Source organism: Culex quinquefasciatus, chromosome 1 (genome assembly GCF_015732765.1).
Source record: "Culex quinquefasciatus strain JHB chromosome 1, VPISU_Cqui_1.0_pri_paternal, whole genome shotgun sequence".
Taxonomy (NCBI): Eukaryota; Metazoa; Arthropoda; class Insecta; order Diptera; family Culicidae; genus Culex; species Culex quinquefasciatus.
Window position 1 is genome coordinate 41,823,017 of NC_051861.1, and position 15,764 is coordinate 41,838,780.

A 15,764-nucleotide genomic window follows, 5' to 3' on the forward strand; every position below is an offset into this window, starting at 1 on the left:
ATTCTAAAATTCCAAAATTCCAAAATTCCAAAATTCCAACATTCCAAAATTTCAAAATTTCAAAATTCCAAAGTTTTAAAATTTAAAAATAAAAACTTCAAGAATTCAAAAATTCTAAAATTCCTACATTTTTAAATTCCTAAATTCCCTTATTCCTAAATTCCTAAATTACTTAATTTCTAAATTCCTAAATTCTTAAATTCCCGAATTCCCAAATTTAAAAATTCACTTATTCACCGATTCCCAAATTCTTAAATTCCTAAATTCCCAAATTCAAAAAAATCCCAAATTCACACATTCCCAAATTCCGTAATTCTCAAATTCCAAAATTCCAAAATTCCAAATTCCCAAATTCTTAAAATCCCAAATTCCCAAATTAACAAATTCTTCAATTCCCAAATTAACAAATTCACTAATTCCCAAATTCTTAAATTCCCAAATTCACAAATTCCCAAATTCCGTAATTCCAAAATTCCCAAATTCCCAAATTCTTAAATTCCCAAATTAACAAATTCTTCAATTTTCAAATTCCCAAATTAACAAATTCTTCAATTCCCAAATTAACAAATTCACTAATTCCCAAATTCTCCAATTTACAAATTCCCAAATTCTTAAATTCCTAAATTCCCAAATCCCCAAATTCCCAAATTCACAAATTCTTATATTCCCAATTTTCTAAATTCCTAAATTCTCAAATTCCTAAATTTCTAGATTCCTAAATTCTTAAATTCCTAAGTTCCTATATTCTTAAATTCCTAAATTCCTTTATTCCTAAATTCCTTTATTCCTTAATTCCTAAATTCCTAAATTCCTAAATTCCCAAGTTCCTAAATTACCAAATTCTCAAATTCACAATTTCCAAAATTCCCAAATTCCCAAATTCTTAAATTCCCAAATTCCCAAATTCCTAAATTCGCAAATTCCCAAATTCCCAAATTCCTAAATTCCCAAATTCTCAAATTCCCCAATTCCCTAATTCTTCAATTCCCAAATTCTTAAATTCTCAAATCCCTAAATTCCTTAATTCCTAAATTCCCAAATTCCTAAATTCTCAAATTTCTAGATTCCCAAATTTCCAAATTCCCAAAATCCCAAATTCACAAATTCTTACATTCCCAAATTTCTAAATTCCTAAATTCTCAAATTTCTAAATTCCTAAAATCCTAAATTCCTAAATTCCTAAATTCCTAAATTCCAAAATTCCAACATTCCAAAATTCCTAAATTCCTAAATTCATAAATTCCTGAATTCCTAAATTCCTAAATTCCTAAATTCCTAAATTCCTAAATTCCAAAATACCTAAATTCCCAAGTTCCTAAATTCCCAAATTCTCAAATTCCCAATTTCCAAAATTCACAAATTCCCAAATTCTTAAATTCCCAAATTCCTAAATTCCTAAATTCCTATATTCCCAAATTCCCGAATTCCCAAATTCCTATTTTCCCAAATTCTCAAATTCCCAAATTCCCTAATTCTTGAATTCCCAAATTCCCAAATCCCCTAATTCTTCAATTCCCAAATTCCTAAATTCCTCAATTTTCAATTCCCTAAATTCCTAAATTCCTAAATTCTCAAATTCCTAAATTCCTAAATTCTCAAATTCCTTAATTCCCAAATCCCCAAATTCACAAATTTTTAAATTCCCAAATTTCCAAATCCCCTAATTCTTCAATTCCCTAATTCCCAAATTCCCAAATTCCTAAATTCTTAAATTCTCAAATCCTCAAATTCCTTAATTCTTAAATTCCCAAATTCCTAAATTCTCAAATTCCTAAATTCCCAAATATCCGAATTTCCAAAATTTGGATTCCCCAATTCCCATATTCCCAAATTCCCAAATTTCCAAATTTCCATATTCCCAAATTCTCAAATTCCCAAAATCCCAAATTCCCATATTCCCAAATTCTCAAATTCCTAAATTCTCAAATTCCTAAATTCCTAAATTCCTAAATTCCTAAATTCCTAAATTCCTAAATTCCTAAATTCCTAAATTCCCAAATTCCCAAATTCCTAAATTCCCATATTCCCAAATTCCTGAATTCCTAAATTTCTTGTATTCCCATATTCCAAACACACACACACACAAATAGTAGTTTTGTAATTAATGATGTATTTTTTGCCTCAATAAATAAAAAAAAAGAATCAACTGTTCTACTGAACCAAAAGAAATATCCAACGGTCAATTCAAAAACCAAATCCAACGGTCAATTCAAAAACCGAATAAATCGTTCGGGATGGCTGCGTGCTTTCTGTTTTGCCAGGCGTCACCAACCGTGACGACTCAAAATCAACAACATTGTTCTCGATTTTGATGCAAATGTTACCGGACGACTGGTCGACAACATTCTGAAACGAATTTCAGACCGAATCGAGAACAATGTTGTCGATTTCCCGGACAGGATTTCTATCCGTGATGTTGTGGCCACCACTCGAACTTTCCATTTCCATGTCCAGTTAAAAAAAAACCTTGAATTTTGATACCCATATTACCAAAACTCGTTGGTTCGGTAAATGTCCCTCCATCTGAACACCCCTGGGGACACCGACTACTCTAGTTCTTATGGCCGGCCGCGGACTGCTCTTTTGCTCCAGGCCATCTGCTTTTCGGCCAACTGTTTGGGGCCTACCGGCCCATCAGATTACAAGTCCAGGTTGATGTTTACTCCTCGGTGTAAAGCGATAGAATGACTTTACTGGACTGCCCGAGCCGGGTTACGTTGGCTTAGAATGGAGATGTATTCCCCGCGTCGGTTATCCCATTCCTACGTCAACTGTTGCAACTGTGTTGAAGCTGACTTGTTGCGTTGCAAACCACTTCCCGAACACGGACGGGAACTTCAAGTGCCTAAAAGTACTTTAAGTATAAGTTCTGTATCAAAACAAAGATGTATTGCTTCAGTTAACAGCTGTATTTGCAGTTACTTTTCTCACTAATATCTAGTACGGACGTCCCAAACTGTACGGGATAGGGTTAGCAGAATACAGCATCTGCAACAGGGCCTGCAGTACCTGCGGCTACGTCGACGAGGCCGGGAATGTGCCGTACATAGACTCAACTAGCTCTTAAAATATTTTAAGAAAAGATTTCTAAATGTCGTCCACTGTATGATTTTTCAAGTTTAGCTCAGAATATGGAGAGGCTCGATACTTTATCAGAGCGATAACCAGTGTTAATGAATAATGTTTCATCCGGTCTCCAAATGTGCGAGCAGGTCTCCAGCTTTATTCGAAACTGTGAAACTTGCACACTGCTGTCCTGACCCAACCCTTTGGTCTCAATGGCTTTAAGAGAACTACTGGAGCATTTCTCGTTGTTGTCGATTTGTACTGGGTCGTCGAAATGATGTCAATTGCCGAGCTTCCGTGGCCGTGAGGTTACGGGTTTCGCCTTGTAAGCGGAAGGTGATGGGTTCGATTCCTGTCTGGCTCGGCAAAGTCAGATCCCTTCAAAGAGCAAATCTGCTCACTGGGAATACTGACCGGTAGGGGATGAGTTTCGACTAACGGCGTGCTGGGTTTCCAATCCAGAGGTCGTGAGTTCGATTCTCGTACCGGGATGATGATGTTATAAATGTCGACTACCATCCCAGCGCTCTGCGGGGTGTTCCAAACATGGCGTTGGTCAGTCATGATTCAAAGTGATACAAAGTCTGCCGTTCCAGAGCAAAATGTTTGAGTCCGGTAAGGGAGTAAATGTGAGACAGTCTGTTCCTCACTCTCCGCAACAAAGGAGTGCAACGCCAAAATATTGGGATCACCAAAACTGTGAAGGCGGTGGATGGAAGAGACTGAAGAAGCGCTATGCAGGAATTCGTCGCAGTGGTCAGTGAAACTTGGGATCAATATGGCAGAAATGGGTGAGATCAACACAGATGCAGACCAACTCACGACTAACAACACGCCGCAAATGCCAGAAGGTAAAGATCGCGAAACTGTTTCAAGCCTACGCTAACCCTTTTCTGTGTGTTGTTTGTTACTGCTTGACAAGTGCCCGTGCTGTCGCTTGGCAATCGATTGGAATAATCGTAAACAATTGTAAATGTAAACAAAATTGAAGAGTAACGGGTTCCTTCGGTAGATAACTGTCAAGCTAAAGCAAAACAGAAAAACGAAGGGTTGCTTTCAAATCTAATTTAATCTAATCTAGCCTGAGCGCAGCCATCCATTTGGAAGCATCCTAGAGAATGTTGGGGTGATTACTTCGATCTATTCTTTTCTAAACGGTCAGGCCAACTGCGTAAAGCTTATCGCAAAGATGGTTCGTTGAAATGGATCGAACTTGAGTATAAATGTTCGTTTTGTTATACCGGGACCCTGTAAGATGGTCCATTAAAACCATTAAAACGGAGGGTTGCATTCGATTGCAAACTGTCAACCTAAAACAAAACAAAGCAATACAATGAAACGAGCTGTAAAATATTGCGCAAATCTGTTTCACAACAAAAGATTGTAAACGTTGATGGAATGTTTTTCGGTTTAGAAAATTAAAACAAAGAGAGAATAAAAAAAAGGTAACGAAAAGGGAGCTCATTTGAAGAAAAGTCATTCGAAAAACAATTGCGGATGCGAATAGATCGTTTAGAAGCACCAAATCAGTCCTCGAACACATAATTTGGCGACGCATGGAAGAACTCAAGCTCCATGAGATGTTTTCTGCACGACGCGGCGCATGTTATGGCGTACCTGCCAACGCAGTCAAGCGAGTTTTCGTACGATCCTGAACACGGTGAGACCTAAGACCGTCTTATCAGTCAATACGCTTTGAATTTCTTCATTCGATGCAGATGCAATCGTTCGACTCTGCTTACCGAAGAGAAGAATGGAAAGGAAAGTCCAAAACCAAAAATCTGTTCTTGCCTTTGTGGCACCCGAGTTAAGTGTGTAGGATCTGTGGAGGAGTGAGTTAGCGTATAGGACCTGGCTTGGAATGGATGCCATGACCATGGACGAGATAAAGTAGCTACCCTGGAGGAATTCCGTGACCTCGAGTGCAGCCACATCAATCTTATTACTCTTCTCATTGAAAAGTGCCAGCGACAAAATTGGGCGAAAAGTTCATCGTCCGGAGATCGCGAGTTGGCGCGAGCGAATGAACACCGCGAAAAAAGATTTGGGGGTGCATTGGGGTTAAATGATTATTTCGTTATTCGGTTTAATTAGAAAATAATTATTTTTTCGTAAATATCGCTACTTTGATGCGATGTAATTAATTTTTACAGTAAATTAGGCATTGTTACATCAAATTTGACCTTCCAAACGCACTAGAATGGCCAAATTTTAAAACAACAATGTTTGCCAATTTGGCCACTTTACCCCAATTCCCTTGTAGAACAAAAGAAAAGTTCATCCGCGGACTGTCAGCAGCGTGCTGTTTTGTTTGCTAGATCAACATTTGGAAATGTCGAACGTTGAAGGAAATCGCTCAAAAAATGGAAATTAACCGATTTCAAATGTTTTGGCCGCAAATGAAAGGTAAGGGTGGCTAATTTTTGATTCCGATCTGTAAAACTTGCTCTGGCGAGGGTTCTGGGCACTGCGGCAATCGATTTTAACGGCGGGTTGCTTCCGGTTGCATTTGGTTTGCGGAGAAGGTTTTTCAATCCATCAGGGGCTTATTGGGGGCAACAGTTTCGGTAATCCGGAACTTCTGGTAGGTTTAATATTTGCAGTGTTTAGCATGAAAAACAAACTAAGACTAACCACTTTTTTCGAAAAATCATAACTCCTCGCCATTTTAACCGATTTCAATTGTCTTATACGCAAATGAAAGGTGATAAGTTAGCCTTTCAAAGAAAAATAGTAAGAAGTTTCAAAAATCTAGCCTAACATATGAAAATGGCGTATGAAACTTTAAAATGCCGTTTTGACGGTGTCTGGACCAAAGAGCCTATGTCTGGAAATATTTTTATCGGATTCCCCGGACATTTTTACATAACATGCTGAAAAATGGGAGGAGTTCATTAACAGGATTCCAAGATATGATTTTTTGAAAATGAAATCCGTGTTTTTTGACGCGCCGCGCCCAAAAACCGAAGAATGACGAAATTGGCAAAAAATCATCTTTTTTCACTAAAACTGCGATAACTTCAAAATTTCAACGATGACATGTCTGGGTACCAAAAGTTGCGTCTTTTAATTAAAACAATTTTGATCCCCAAACATCTATAGGTCATTTCTGAAATTTTAAAGTTATCGCAGTTTTAGTGAAAAAAGTTGATTTTTTGCCAATTTCGGCATTCTCCGGTTTTTGCGCGCGGCGCGTCAAAAACACGGATTTTATTTTCAAAAATCATATCTCGAATCCTGTTAGGACCATCCATAAACCACGTGGACAATCTAGGGAGGGAGGTATGGCGATTGTCCATGCTCCATACAAAAAGTTTTTTTGTATGGACAATTGTTCACGAGGGGAGGGGGTTTGGGTTTTCCAAAAAGGGTCCACGTAGTTTGTGGATGGTCCCTTAATGAACTCCTCCCATTTTTTGGTTTGTTACGTAAAATGTCCGGGAAATCCGCTAAAAATATTTCCAGACATAAGCTCTTTGGTTCAAACACCGTCAAAACGGCATTTTAAAGTTTCATACGCCCTTTTCATATGTTAGGGTAGATTTTTGAAACTTCTTACTATTTTTCTTATCACCAACTTATCACCTTTCATTTGCGTATAAGACAATTGAAATCGGTTAAAATGGCGAGGAGTTATGATTTTTCGAAAAAAAATGGTTTTTGCGAAAATCGACGAAAATTTCCATTTTTCAGACCACCCTAACACGGCGTAGGTCACCCTAATGGCCAAACAAAAAAAAATACGGGTCGAATCATTTCGGCCAGGGAACCCCCAGAAAAATTTTGAGCCCGATCCGAGCACTTTTGTTTTTTCCATGCTGTTTTCGTGGGGAATTGCTGCATATAGACCTCCATTGATCACGCATGATCTCAGGGGATACCGGAAAACAAACCCCGTAATGGCGGACAATAGGGTCCTAAAGCCCTAAGTCAACACTAAGGTCCGCGTAGAACGAGCTGTGAAGTAGGACCTTTTTGTCAAGAAGGGCCACGATTTTTTTTTTTCAAATTTCGATTTAAAAATCGATTTTAAATCTTTCTCGGTCGTACAAAGTGTCATTGTACTCAGAAATATAAGCTCTATCATTGTGAACAATAATATCACAAATTTAAGCTTCACTTTAGGACCCAATTGAAACATATCAAACGAAATATTTGAAACCAAACCTGCACAACAACATACAAACAGAAAAATGAGGCGTTATTTTGTATTCAATAGTCTAAGTTTGTTTTTCATGCTAAACACTGCAAATATTAAACTTACCAGAAGTTCCGGATTACCGAAACTGTTGCCTCCGAATAAGCCCCTGGTGGATTGAAAAACCTTCTCCGCAAATGAAATGCAACCGGAAGCAACCCGCCGTTAAAATCGATTGCAGCAGTGCCCAGAACCCTCGCCAGAACAAGTTTTACAGATCGGAATCAAAAATTAGCCACCCTTACCTTTCATTTGCGGCCAAAACATTTGAAATCGGTTAATTTCCATTTTTTGAGCGATTTCCTTCAACGTTCGACATTTCCAAATGTTGATCTAGCAAACAAAACAGCGCGCTGCTGACAGTTCGCGGATGAACATTTCTTTTGTTCTACAAGGGGAATTGGGGGTAAAGTGGTCAAATTGGCAAACATTGTTGTTTTAAAATTTGGCCATTCTAGTGCGATTGAAAGGTCAAATTTGATGTAACAATGCCTAATTTACTGTAAAAATTAATTACATTGCATCAAAGTAGCGATATTCACGAAAAAATAATTATTTTCTTATTAAACCGAATAACGAAATGATCATTTAACCCCAATGCACCCCCGAATCTTTTTTCGCGGTGTTCATTCGCTCGCGCCAACTCGCGATCTCCGGGCGATGAACTTTTCGCCCAATTTTGTCGCTGGCACTTTTCAATGAGAAGAGTAATAATACAAAAATGGACTGCCGTGGGTTCTATAAAGGACGCAAGGCGTTTGCTTTCCAAGAAACCATGTCAGTACGGACACAAAACAGCACCTTGATAAACTTCACAAGGAAAAACTGTTTGCTAAGAAGAAAATGCACGGCCTTCAGCTGATGTCCGCAATAGAGGAGAAAACCAATTTGCAAAGGAAGGATCTGTAAACAGCGGCGGAAGCAGGATCATCATCAGAGACGAACAGGCAGTTGAAGATATTGGAAGCGAAATACAAAAAAGGCTTAATGGGGGTGAAATGGACCACTTCCCATCCGCAAAACAACGCTGATTGTGCAACACAATCGGGAGAAACATCTCCAAGAACTAAATCTAGACGAACAAGAACGAATAATAAAATAGATGACGATTTCGGGTTGTGCCTACCTTTCTCCGGAACGGAAAGCAGCCCGGCTTCTCGACGACGGGGGGCGCATTCACCAGCAGGTCCGGCGTCGGGCTCTCTTCCTGGCCGAACACGTTCAGCTCGCGGAAGCACTCCGTCTCGAGCATCTCGTTTTGCCACGGTATCGACACCGAGCCGGTGTTGAACTTCGAGTAAAAATTCTCGTCGGTCGCGTCCAGATTCACCCCCTTTACCGTCGAGAACTGCTCGATGTCGAGCACGTCTTTGGCATACACGGCGTGGGGCTGAAAGGGTTTGAAAGACAGAGTTATTGGGCGTTGAACGCTACAAAGGAGTGTTTTGGATACTCACGTCGGGAACGAACGGTGGCTCTATCAGACCGGCCTCGAGCCGCTTCCAGTTAATACTGTTGAAGAACGGGTGTAGCTTGGCCTCGCGGGCCCCGTACCGGCCGTTGCGACACCCGAGCCGACTTTTGACGGCCTTCGTGAGCAGTTGTTGGCACAGAGATTTGGCTTCATCGCTGAACTTGTGCGAGTACTTTTCGGCGTCCTCCTTCACCCGTCGGTCGACCTCTTCCCGTTTCACCTTCTCCTTGCGGGCCCGGAACGGCGCCTGACCTTCGATCATCTCGTACAGCAGGCAGCCGAAGCTGAACCAGTCCGGCGAGTAGGCGTACTTCTCGTTGTCGATGACCTCCGGGGCCATGTAACCTGCAAAACAGAGAGTTCAGTTAGAATCATCGTACGCGATTTGCGCTCTTCAACAAGTGTACATACCAACGGTTCCCACCCTTCCCCGTACCAGCTCGCCCTCGGGAATCTCCACGGCCAACCCCAGGTCCGATATCCGCACGTGCCCGGTGTCGTCCAGCAGAATGTTCTCCGGTTTACAGTCCCGGTACACGATGCCCATCTGGTGCAAATGCTGTAACCCGCAGACCACCTCCGCCGCGTAGAACTTGGCCCGGTTCGGCTCGAACCCGGGATCCCCGCCCATGTTGTAAATGTGAAACTTGAGATCGCCACCTGAAGGTCACAAAACGAATGTTTATTAGCTAGAACTCCTCAAATCCACCCAAATTACCGTTCATGATCGTCAGCACCAGGCAGAGGGCGTCCTTGGTTTCGTACGCGTACGCCAGGTTCACCACGAAGCGGGAGTTGATCTTCTGCAGGATCTGCTTCTCGATCAGCACCATCGATTCGCCCTTGCGCTTCTTGATGCGCTTCTTCTCGAGCTTTTTGCACGCGTACATCTTGCCGGTGGCGCGGACCTGTCGGGAAGAGAACGGGAGAACATTTAACACATGATCGTGATTGTGCTATCTTGTCGGACTTCGATTTTGAGCCAATTTGAGTTAAGGACGCCATTTTGTGCAGCTTACAATGCCTCACCTTTTGACCTTCACAGATCCCCAAAATTCGATTTCAATCCTGAGTTATTCCATAAAAACCGACAACTGACCAAAAGGATTTCAGGTCAGAACGCGTTTGACACACGTGCATGCCCGACTACCGTAAACATTTGTAATTATATCTCGGGGCTCCGGCAACCAAATTCAACCAAACTTCGGGACAATGACCAGGATGGTCAGCCAAACAAAACGTGTTTGTTGTTTATCCAAGGGCAAACATTAAAACGCGTTTTTCTCGAAACGTCGAAAAGAGTCGTACGGCATCATGCCGATTGTTAGTTTTGAGATGAAGCTTTTTTTTCTAACAGACTAATCAACCTTTCAAAAGTGTCATACATGTGCAAATCCACAACGGCCAAAATGTAAGCCCACTATCGGTCAGTCACACGTACGTCACTTTCGCACAATGTGCTGCAGTGGCTTCTGTTCTGACGGAATGACCTTAGGGAGGGTCACCACCAGATAACTGCTGTTTGTGTGCGATTTCGCGGCATCAGCCTGGTTGCAGACAGGACAGATCGGGCCCATTTTAATGAACATGAATCCTCTCGGTATGAATCAACTAGGGTTGTTCATGAAAGGATGGAAAAAAATTATTAAGCAGATTAGAACAAAAAAAAAATAAAAGCAAATATCAGTATAATTTTCAAACATTCTTCAAAAGAAAAAAAAATATTTCTCAAACCTCAATTTCACTGTCTAGTTATTCGTTATCCCGTCAAACACAACACATCACCACTCTGGAAATTTCGTTCCAAAGCATGGTCCATCGAGGTCCAGTGTGTGCGCGCAATGACCGGCTATTTTTAAAGGTTGACCACCGCAGCTGCAGCACTGCTGATGATGGAATGTTGATTGTTTTGAGCGTTTTCGGCAGCCCTCCAGGGCTTCAACATAAAAACCAGGACCGACCAAAAGGATGTACTTTATCGTAAATTAAACGGCCACTGCATCGCCAAAAACCCATGTCCTGGGAGCAACCAGGTCAGACGGGCACAGTCCGGCGATATATGTGAGAGTTCCATGGAACGGACGGGGTCAATGGAATTTTTGGCTGAATGTACTTTTTTGATTGCCGGGAGGTGAGTGCATGGACTGGATTGTGTATTGAGTGAGCTTGGTTGAAACATGAAACGAGGATTTAATTTGATTTAATCTATAATTAAACTTTTTTGATTCTTAGCCAATTTATTTTTAACAATAAATATCGAAACGTTCATTAATTTGGCTGTCAGAGTAAATTTAAAACATACCCCAATTTCCGCTAAAACGCAGCATATCAAATTTATTGTTGACTAAAGTTCATTTCCCCTAAAATTTCCCACCCACAGATTTCGCATCAGTGCAGGAGTTATATGGACTCAACATTATCGCGCCGCAGCCCAGGCTTTTCTATTTTCATCGTGTCGCCAAATGAAAAACGTCACAATTTCCGGATGAACGAGTTCGAGCCACGTAAAACAGCACCAGCAGCAGAGCAAATGATTTCAAGTGACGCTGCTGCTGCTGCTTGCCATGATCCGTGGAAATATGGAAACTGCTTCGGGCTGCATACATTAGAGTTTTGAAACGCTTCAGCTGATATTCACTGGGTTGAAGGGGTTCGGATCGTGCGATGCCGATATTTGTATTGGGGATGAACATTTAATTTATCGGTGCTGTTGGATGCAGAAAAGGTGTTTGAGTTGACACCTTTTTTTAATTTTTGTGCAAAAACATGCCAAAAAGCGTTAGAAGATCGTCATCAAAACATTTTTTTTAATAAGCAGTGCTCTCATCCTAAGAGAGTTTCCAACAGCGACAGTGATTTCAAAGATTTTTGGAGGAATGAAGATCTCACCAATACATTAGCTGTCACTTTTCTGATTGCAGTTGATAATCTCTGCACTAAAACTTCAGAGAGTATCGAGAAATTAAAAGTGCAACATGGAGTTAAACTTTCTGTCAAGCTGTTGTGAAGTATTCTAGCCAGCTTTGGAAGTTTCACTCCATGTTACCGGCTTACATCCCTCTTTTTCATTACTCGATAGCGACCGTCACTATCGAGAAAATAAAAAAGAGAGATGTGAGCCGGTAACATGGAGTGAAACTTGCCCAGCTGTCATGGAATCCTTCACAGCAGCTTGACAGTTGCACTTTTAATTTCTCTATCGAGAAATTAAAAAGAGAGATGTGAGCCGGTAACATGGAGTTAAACTTTCGCAACTGTCATGGTAAACTTCACAGTACCTTGACAGAAAGTTTAACTCCATGTTACACTTTTAATTTCTCGATAGCTTGTAAGATCTCTTCTTGTGTCTCGAGACTTCTAGTGCTGACCAATGTATGTAGATTTGTAAGGTAAGGCGGGTTTTCAAGCTGTCAAAATACACTCAACCCCCGGTGGTTGGTCACTTTTTCGTTTGACACTTTTTTAGTTTGTACCCCGTTGGTTGGTCAAAGTCAAACTAAAAAGTTACGAACTGTCACTTTTTACACGGCGCTCACGCACACTATCAAAACAAACGTTTGGTTGTGTGTGTGAACTCCGTGTAAAAGGGGTGTCAAACTAAAACGTGACCCCGTTCGTTTGACAACAGTTGGTGTCAAACCATCGGGGTTTGAGTGTGGTTAGTTAGCATGAAACCCGGATTGCATAAGGCGATTTTAAGAAAAGTGAAATTTTGACCATTTTCCGGGCAAATTTCACTGGATTTTTTTGTGGGGTTGTTAAGCATGGCAAACTGAACCGAAATATTCGTTTAAAATACAAATATTTTTGCAAAAAAAATAAATTCAACTAAACGCGTTTTTCGGTTTAGTTTGGCATGCTAAACAACCCCATAGAAAAAAATCCGGTGGAATTTGGCCGGAAAATGGGAAAATTTTCACTTTTCTGAAAATCGCCATATTAAATCCGGGTTTCATTCTAACTATTTTGACAGCTGGGAATTCTCGCCTTACCTTATCTAATCTACATACCTTGAGCGCTGAAATTCTCTTTCTATCACTCCTCCCCTTTTCTCGACAGTGCGCTCTCGCCGTAATGGGTTTTTTTGAAAACCTAATATTTTAAGCAATTTGAAAGAAACCTTTGTTTCTTAAAACCTTGTTACGTATTTGATTTATGAGTTAAGTTTGTCAAAAATTCATTGAAAAAAAAAATTAAGACTGAATTTTCAGTATCCTAGGCAAAAACTAATCGTACGTGACGTCACGGTCTCACGGGACCCTTTCCCACTTGTCACGCTTTGTCAAGCTTGCGAATACCTCACCACTTTGAGCCGGCCGCGCAAAAATGGTCCTTTTCGAAAGGAAGCTAAAAGCTTTTCAGCAAAAAATCCTGTCTTCAGGAAAGTTGTTCCAAATTTAATGAAGGTCCTCCTACTGATTGAACGACTATTGCGCCCTCCACAGGTAAAAAACTGAAACAGTTGCTCCATACATGTTGGCGATTTTTCCCATACAAACTTCAAGCGATTAGAGGGAGCGGTTCCCGTAGTCAGAATGAGCCCAAATTTGGAATTTAGCCTGGGTATGGGTTAATCTTTGATTTCAGAGGGTAGCCCCGAGAAAGCCCGGATTTGGACCACTCTAATGGACAAGGATGCATCTATTTTTTTTTATCTAAATGGGTCAAAATTATAACTTTGTCGAAGACGCACAATCAGAAAATCCCTTCTCGAGGTACAAATGTTCTCATATAATCAATTTTTACTGGACAGTTGACGTTTGAATGGAAAACTTCAAAAAATGTTTCCAAATTTGGAAACAATAGAGAATTTGCAGCAAAGCTAAAAAACACATGTCGCCACCTATAAACAAATAGCGTAAACCTAAGATTTTTAAAAAATGTGTTTTTTCCTTCATAATCAACATTTTTATAAAACTTATGCCGGATTCGGATGAGAAAAATTATTTCCAACAATTTGGTGTACAACTTTCGAATATTTGCTTGATTTTTCTATGAGAAAACTGTAAATTTAGAAAAAGATGGTTATTTGGACTATTTGGCAAGAAAGTCTGTCAAAAATCAATAAAAAATGTGGAATATACGTTAACACATCTGTTATCAACTATATAACTATTTATTTCATTGATCTATACGGGGAAACTCATTTTTTCGTGTTCCAAAACATGTTTTTAAAAGAAAAAGGTTATCAATTTTTGCGCGCCCAAAAAATGATGTTCATTACTTTAAAGCAAAATTTTTTTCTCGTCTTTTGCAACCAGTTTCATTAAGATTGATGCCGGGAATCATGAGAAATGAGCATTGCGGCCCGCAAAGTATATTAATTTTGTTTGAGAATTTGTATGGATTGCGTTATTTTTTGTTAAACTTTTAAAAAACTGATTCGTTAAAGGGGTTACATATAGAGAGCGGTCGTTTGACATTCTACCGAGATTCCGAACATCTCTCCAATGATAGCAATCATATGATTTCTGTCACCGCGCAGCATACACTAGGAAGACAGAGACAAAAAGAAAGAGAAAGAGCACGTTGTCTCTTTCGGGCGGCTGCTTGAGTGGTGCTCATTTTTCGTTCGTTTCGTCTTCGTGTTTACGTTCATCGACCGTCGCCAAGCAATGACGGTCATGATAGGCGTTGTATGCCAGCGATCAAATTTCGTTTTGGGAAATGATCGCTGACAGAAAGTTCTATCTAATATCAAGCAGTCCCGTTCAGTGATAGATCCTTTTTCAAGCATTGTTCTCAACACTGATTTTACCAAATCGGCTCAAAATTTTGTTGAAGACTCGTTAAACCGGTCCTGTGTGCATGACGAAAGCTGATTTTCAAAAACTTTATTTTAAAAAAAGTTAAAAAAATTGTGTGTTTTTCATGTATAAAATTGTCATTTATTGATTTTTGATTTTTTTTTTCAAGGTGCTTTACCTTGATCATTTTCGAAGAAAATTAATCATCACTATAAAATCAATTTAACGAATTTTAGCACCAAAAGGAATCAGCATGTGCCGGTTGTTGCCTTCTTGAAGCCACCGAAGGAATTTAACAAGGAATGGGATAATCGTTACCAAAAGGAATCAGCATGTGTAGGGCACTAACTATTCTAAACAACTTGTTGAAGGAATGTTGTCAAAATATTGAAAGCGACGCAAAATTTATATTCTGAAGAAAAAATCATGACAATGATGGAAGTCTGCACGTTAAAGCAAAATTACAAAATCGGGCTTCGTCATGCACACGGGATACATCGTGGGATTCTTCATCCCAAATTTCAGCCAATTTGGTCCATCCCTTTTCTAGATATCATAATGTGTGAAAAACTTATTAAGCAAAATGGCTTATTTGGACATAAGAAATCAATGAAAGTTTATATCGGACTTTTCGAAAGAAAAGTTTGATATTAAAAATCCTTTATATGTAATCTGAGCGCTTGCAGTTTCAAAAATTAAGTTGGAACTTTTTTAAGATTCTTGTTTAAAAAAAAATATTTCTTCTAAATTTATTCAATTCTTTGTTTTATTGGTGGTACGTATCGGTGTACATGTTGTGGTATTTAAAATACATCAAATAGAAATATGGGATCCCTTTCAACTATTACTAAGTACACAATAAATATTCGATATTTTGAACTTTGAAAAGGGGGTGACAGGACTAGGAAAAACCTATAAAAAAAACCTACAAACTTCGGAATTTAAATACCGTCAGTTGGGGTGACTATGGGTAAAAAAAACGATGCACCTCTCGTAATTTCTTAATAACAAAAACAATTTAAATAACATCGAAAATTGAGCGTCTAATTACCCGTCCCGGGAAAAAAATTCTGGGAATTCCCGGGATTTCCCGAAAAAAAATATTTGAAAATTTCCCGGGAATTCCCGAAATTCAAGGGGAAGTTTACATTTTCCTATATTTTTAGCACCAATGGTTTGAAATTAAACAGGAAAAATAATTAGAGAACCTTATTTATTTGATTTTAATCAATTCAATTGACTGTTCATATTCAACTAATCAGCTTGTCTGTAAATTGCA

At 39.5% G+C, this 15,764-nt stretch overlaps 1 protein-coding gene across 3 annotated transcripts in view; it reads right to left on the minus strand.

The window, feature by feature from the left end:
* LOC119771181 (G protein-coupled receptor kinase 2) overlaps window positions 1-15,764 on the minus strand; it is a 247,879-nt gene that overhangs the window by 4,490 nt on the left and 227,625 nt on the right. For all 3 annotated transcript variants that reach the window (XM_038266730.1, XM_038266728.1, XM_038266731.1), the window contains exons 9-12: window positions 9,457-9,646; window positions 9,150-9,398; window positions 8,722-9,083; window positions 8,391-8,654 (exon numbers count right to left, since the gene is read on the minus strand). In XM_038266730.1, the coding sequence (XP_038122658.1) occupies window positions 8,391-8,654; window positions 8,722-9,083; window positions 9,150-9,398; window positions 9,457-9,646 (1,065 nt within the window). The remainder of the gene's footprint in view (window positions 1-8,390; window positions 8,655-8,721; window positions 9,084-9,149; window positions 9,399-9,456; window positions 9,647-15,764) is intronic.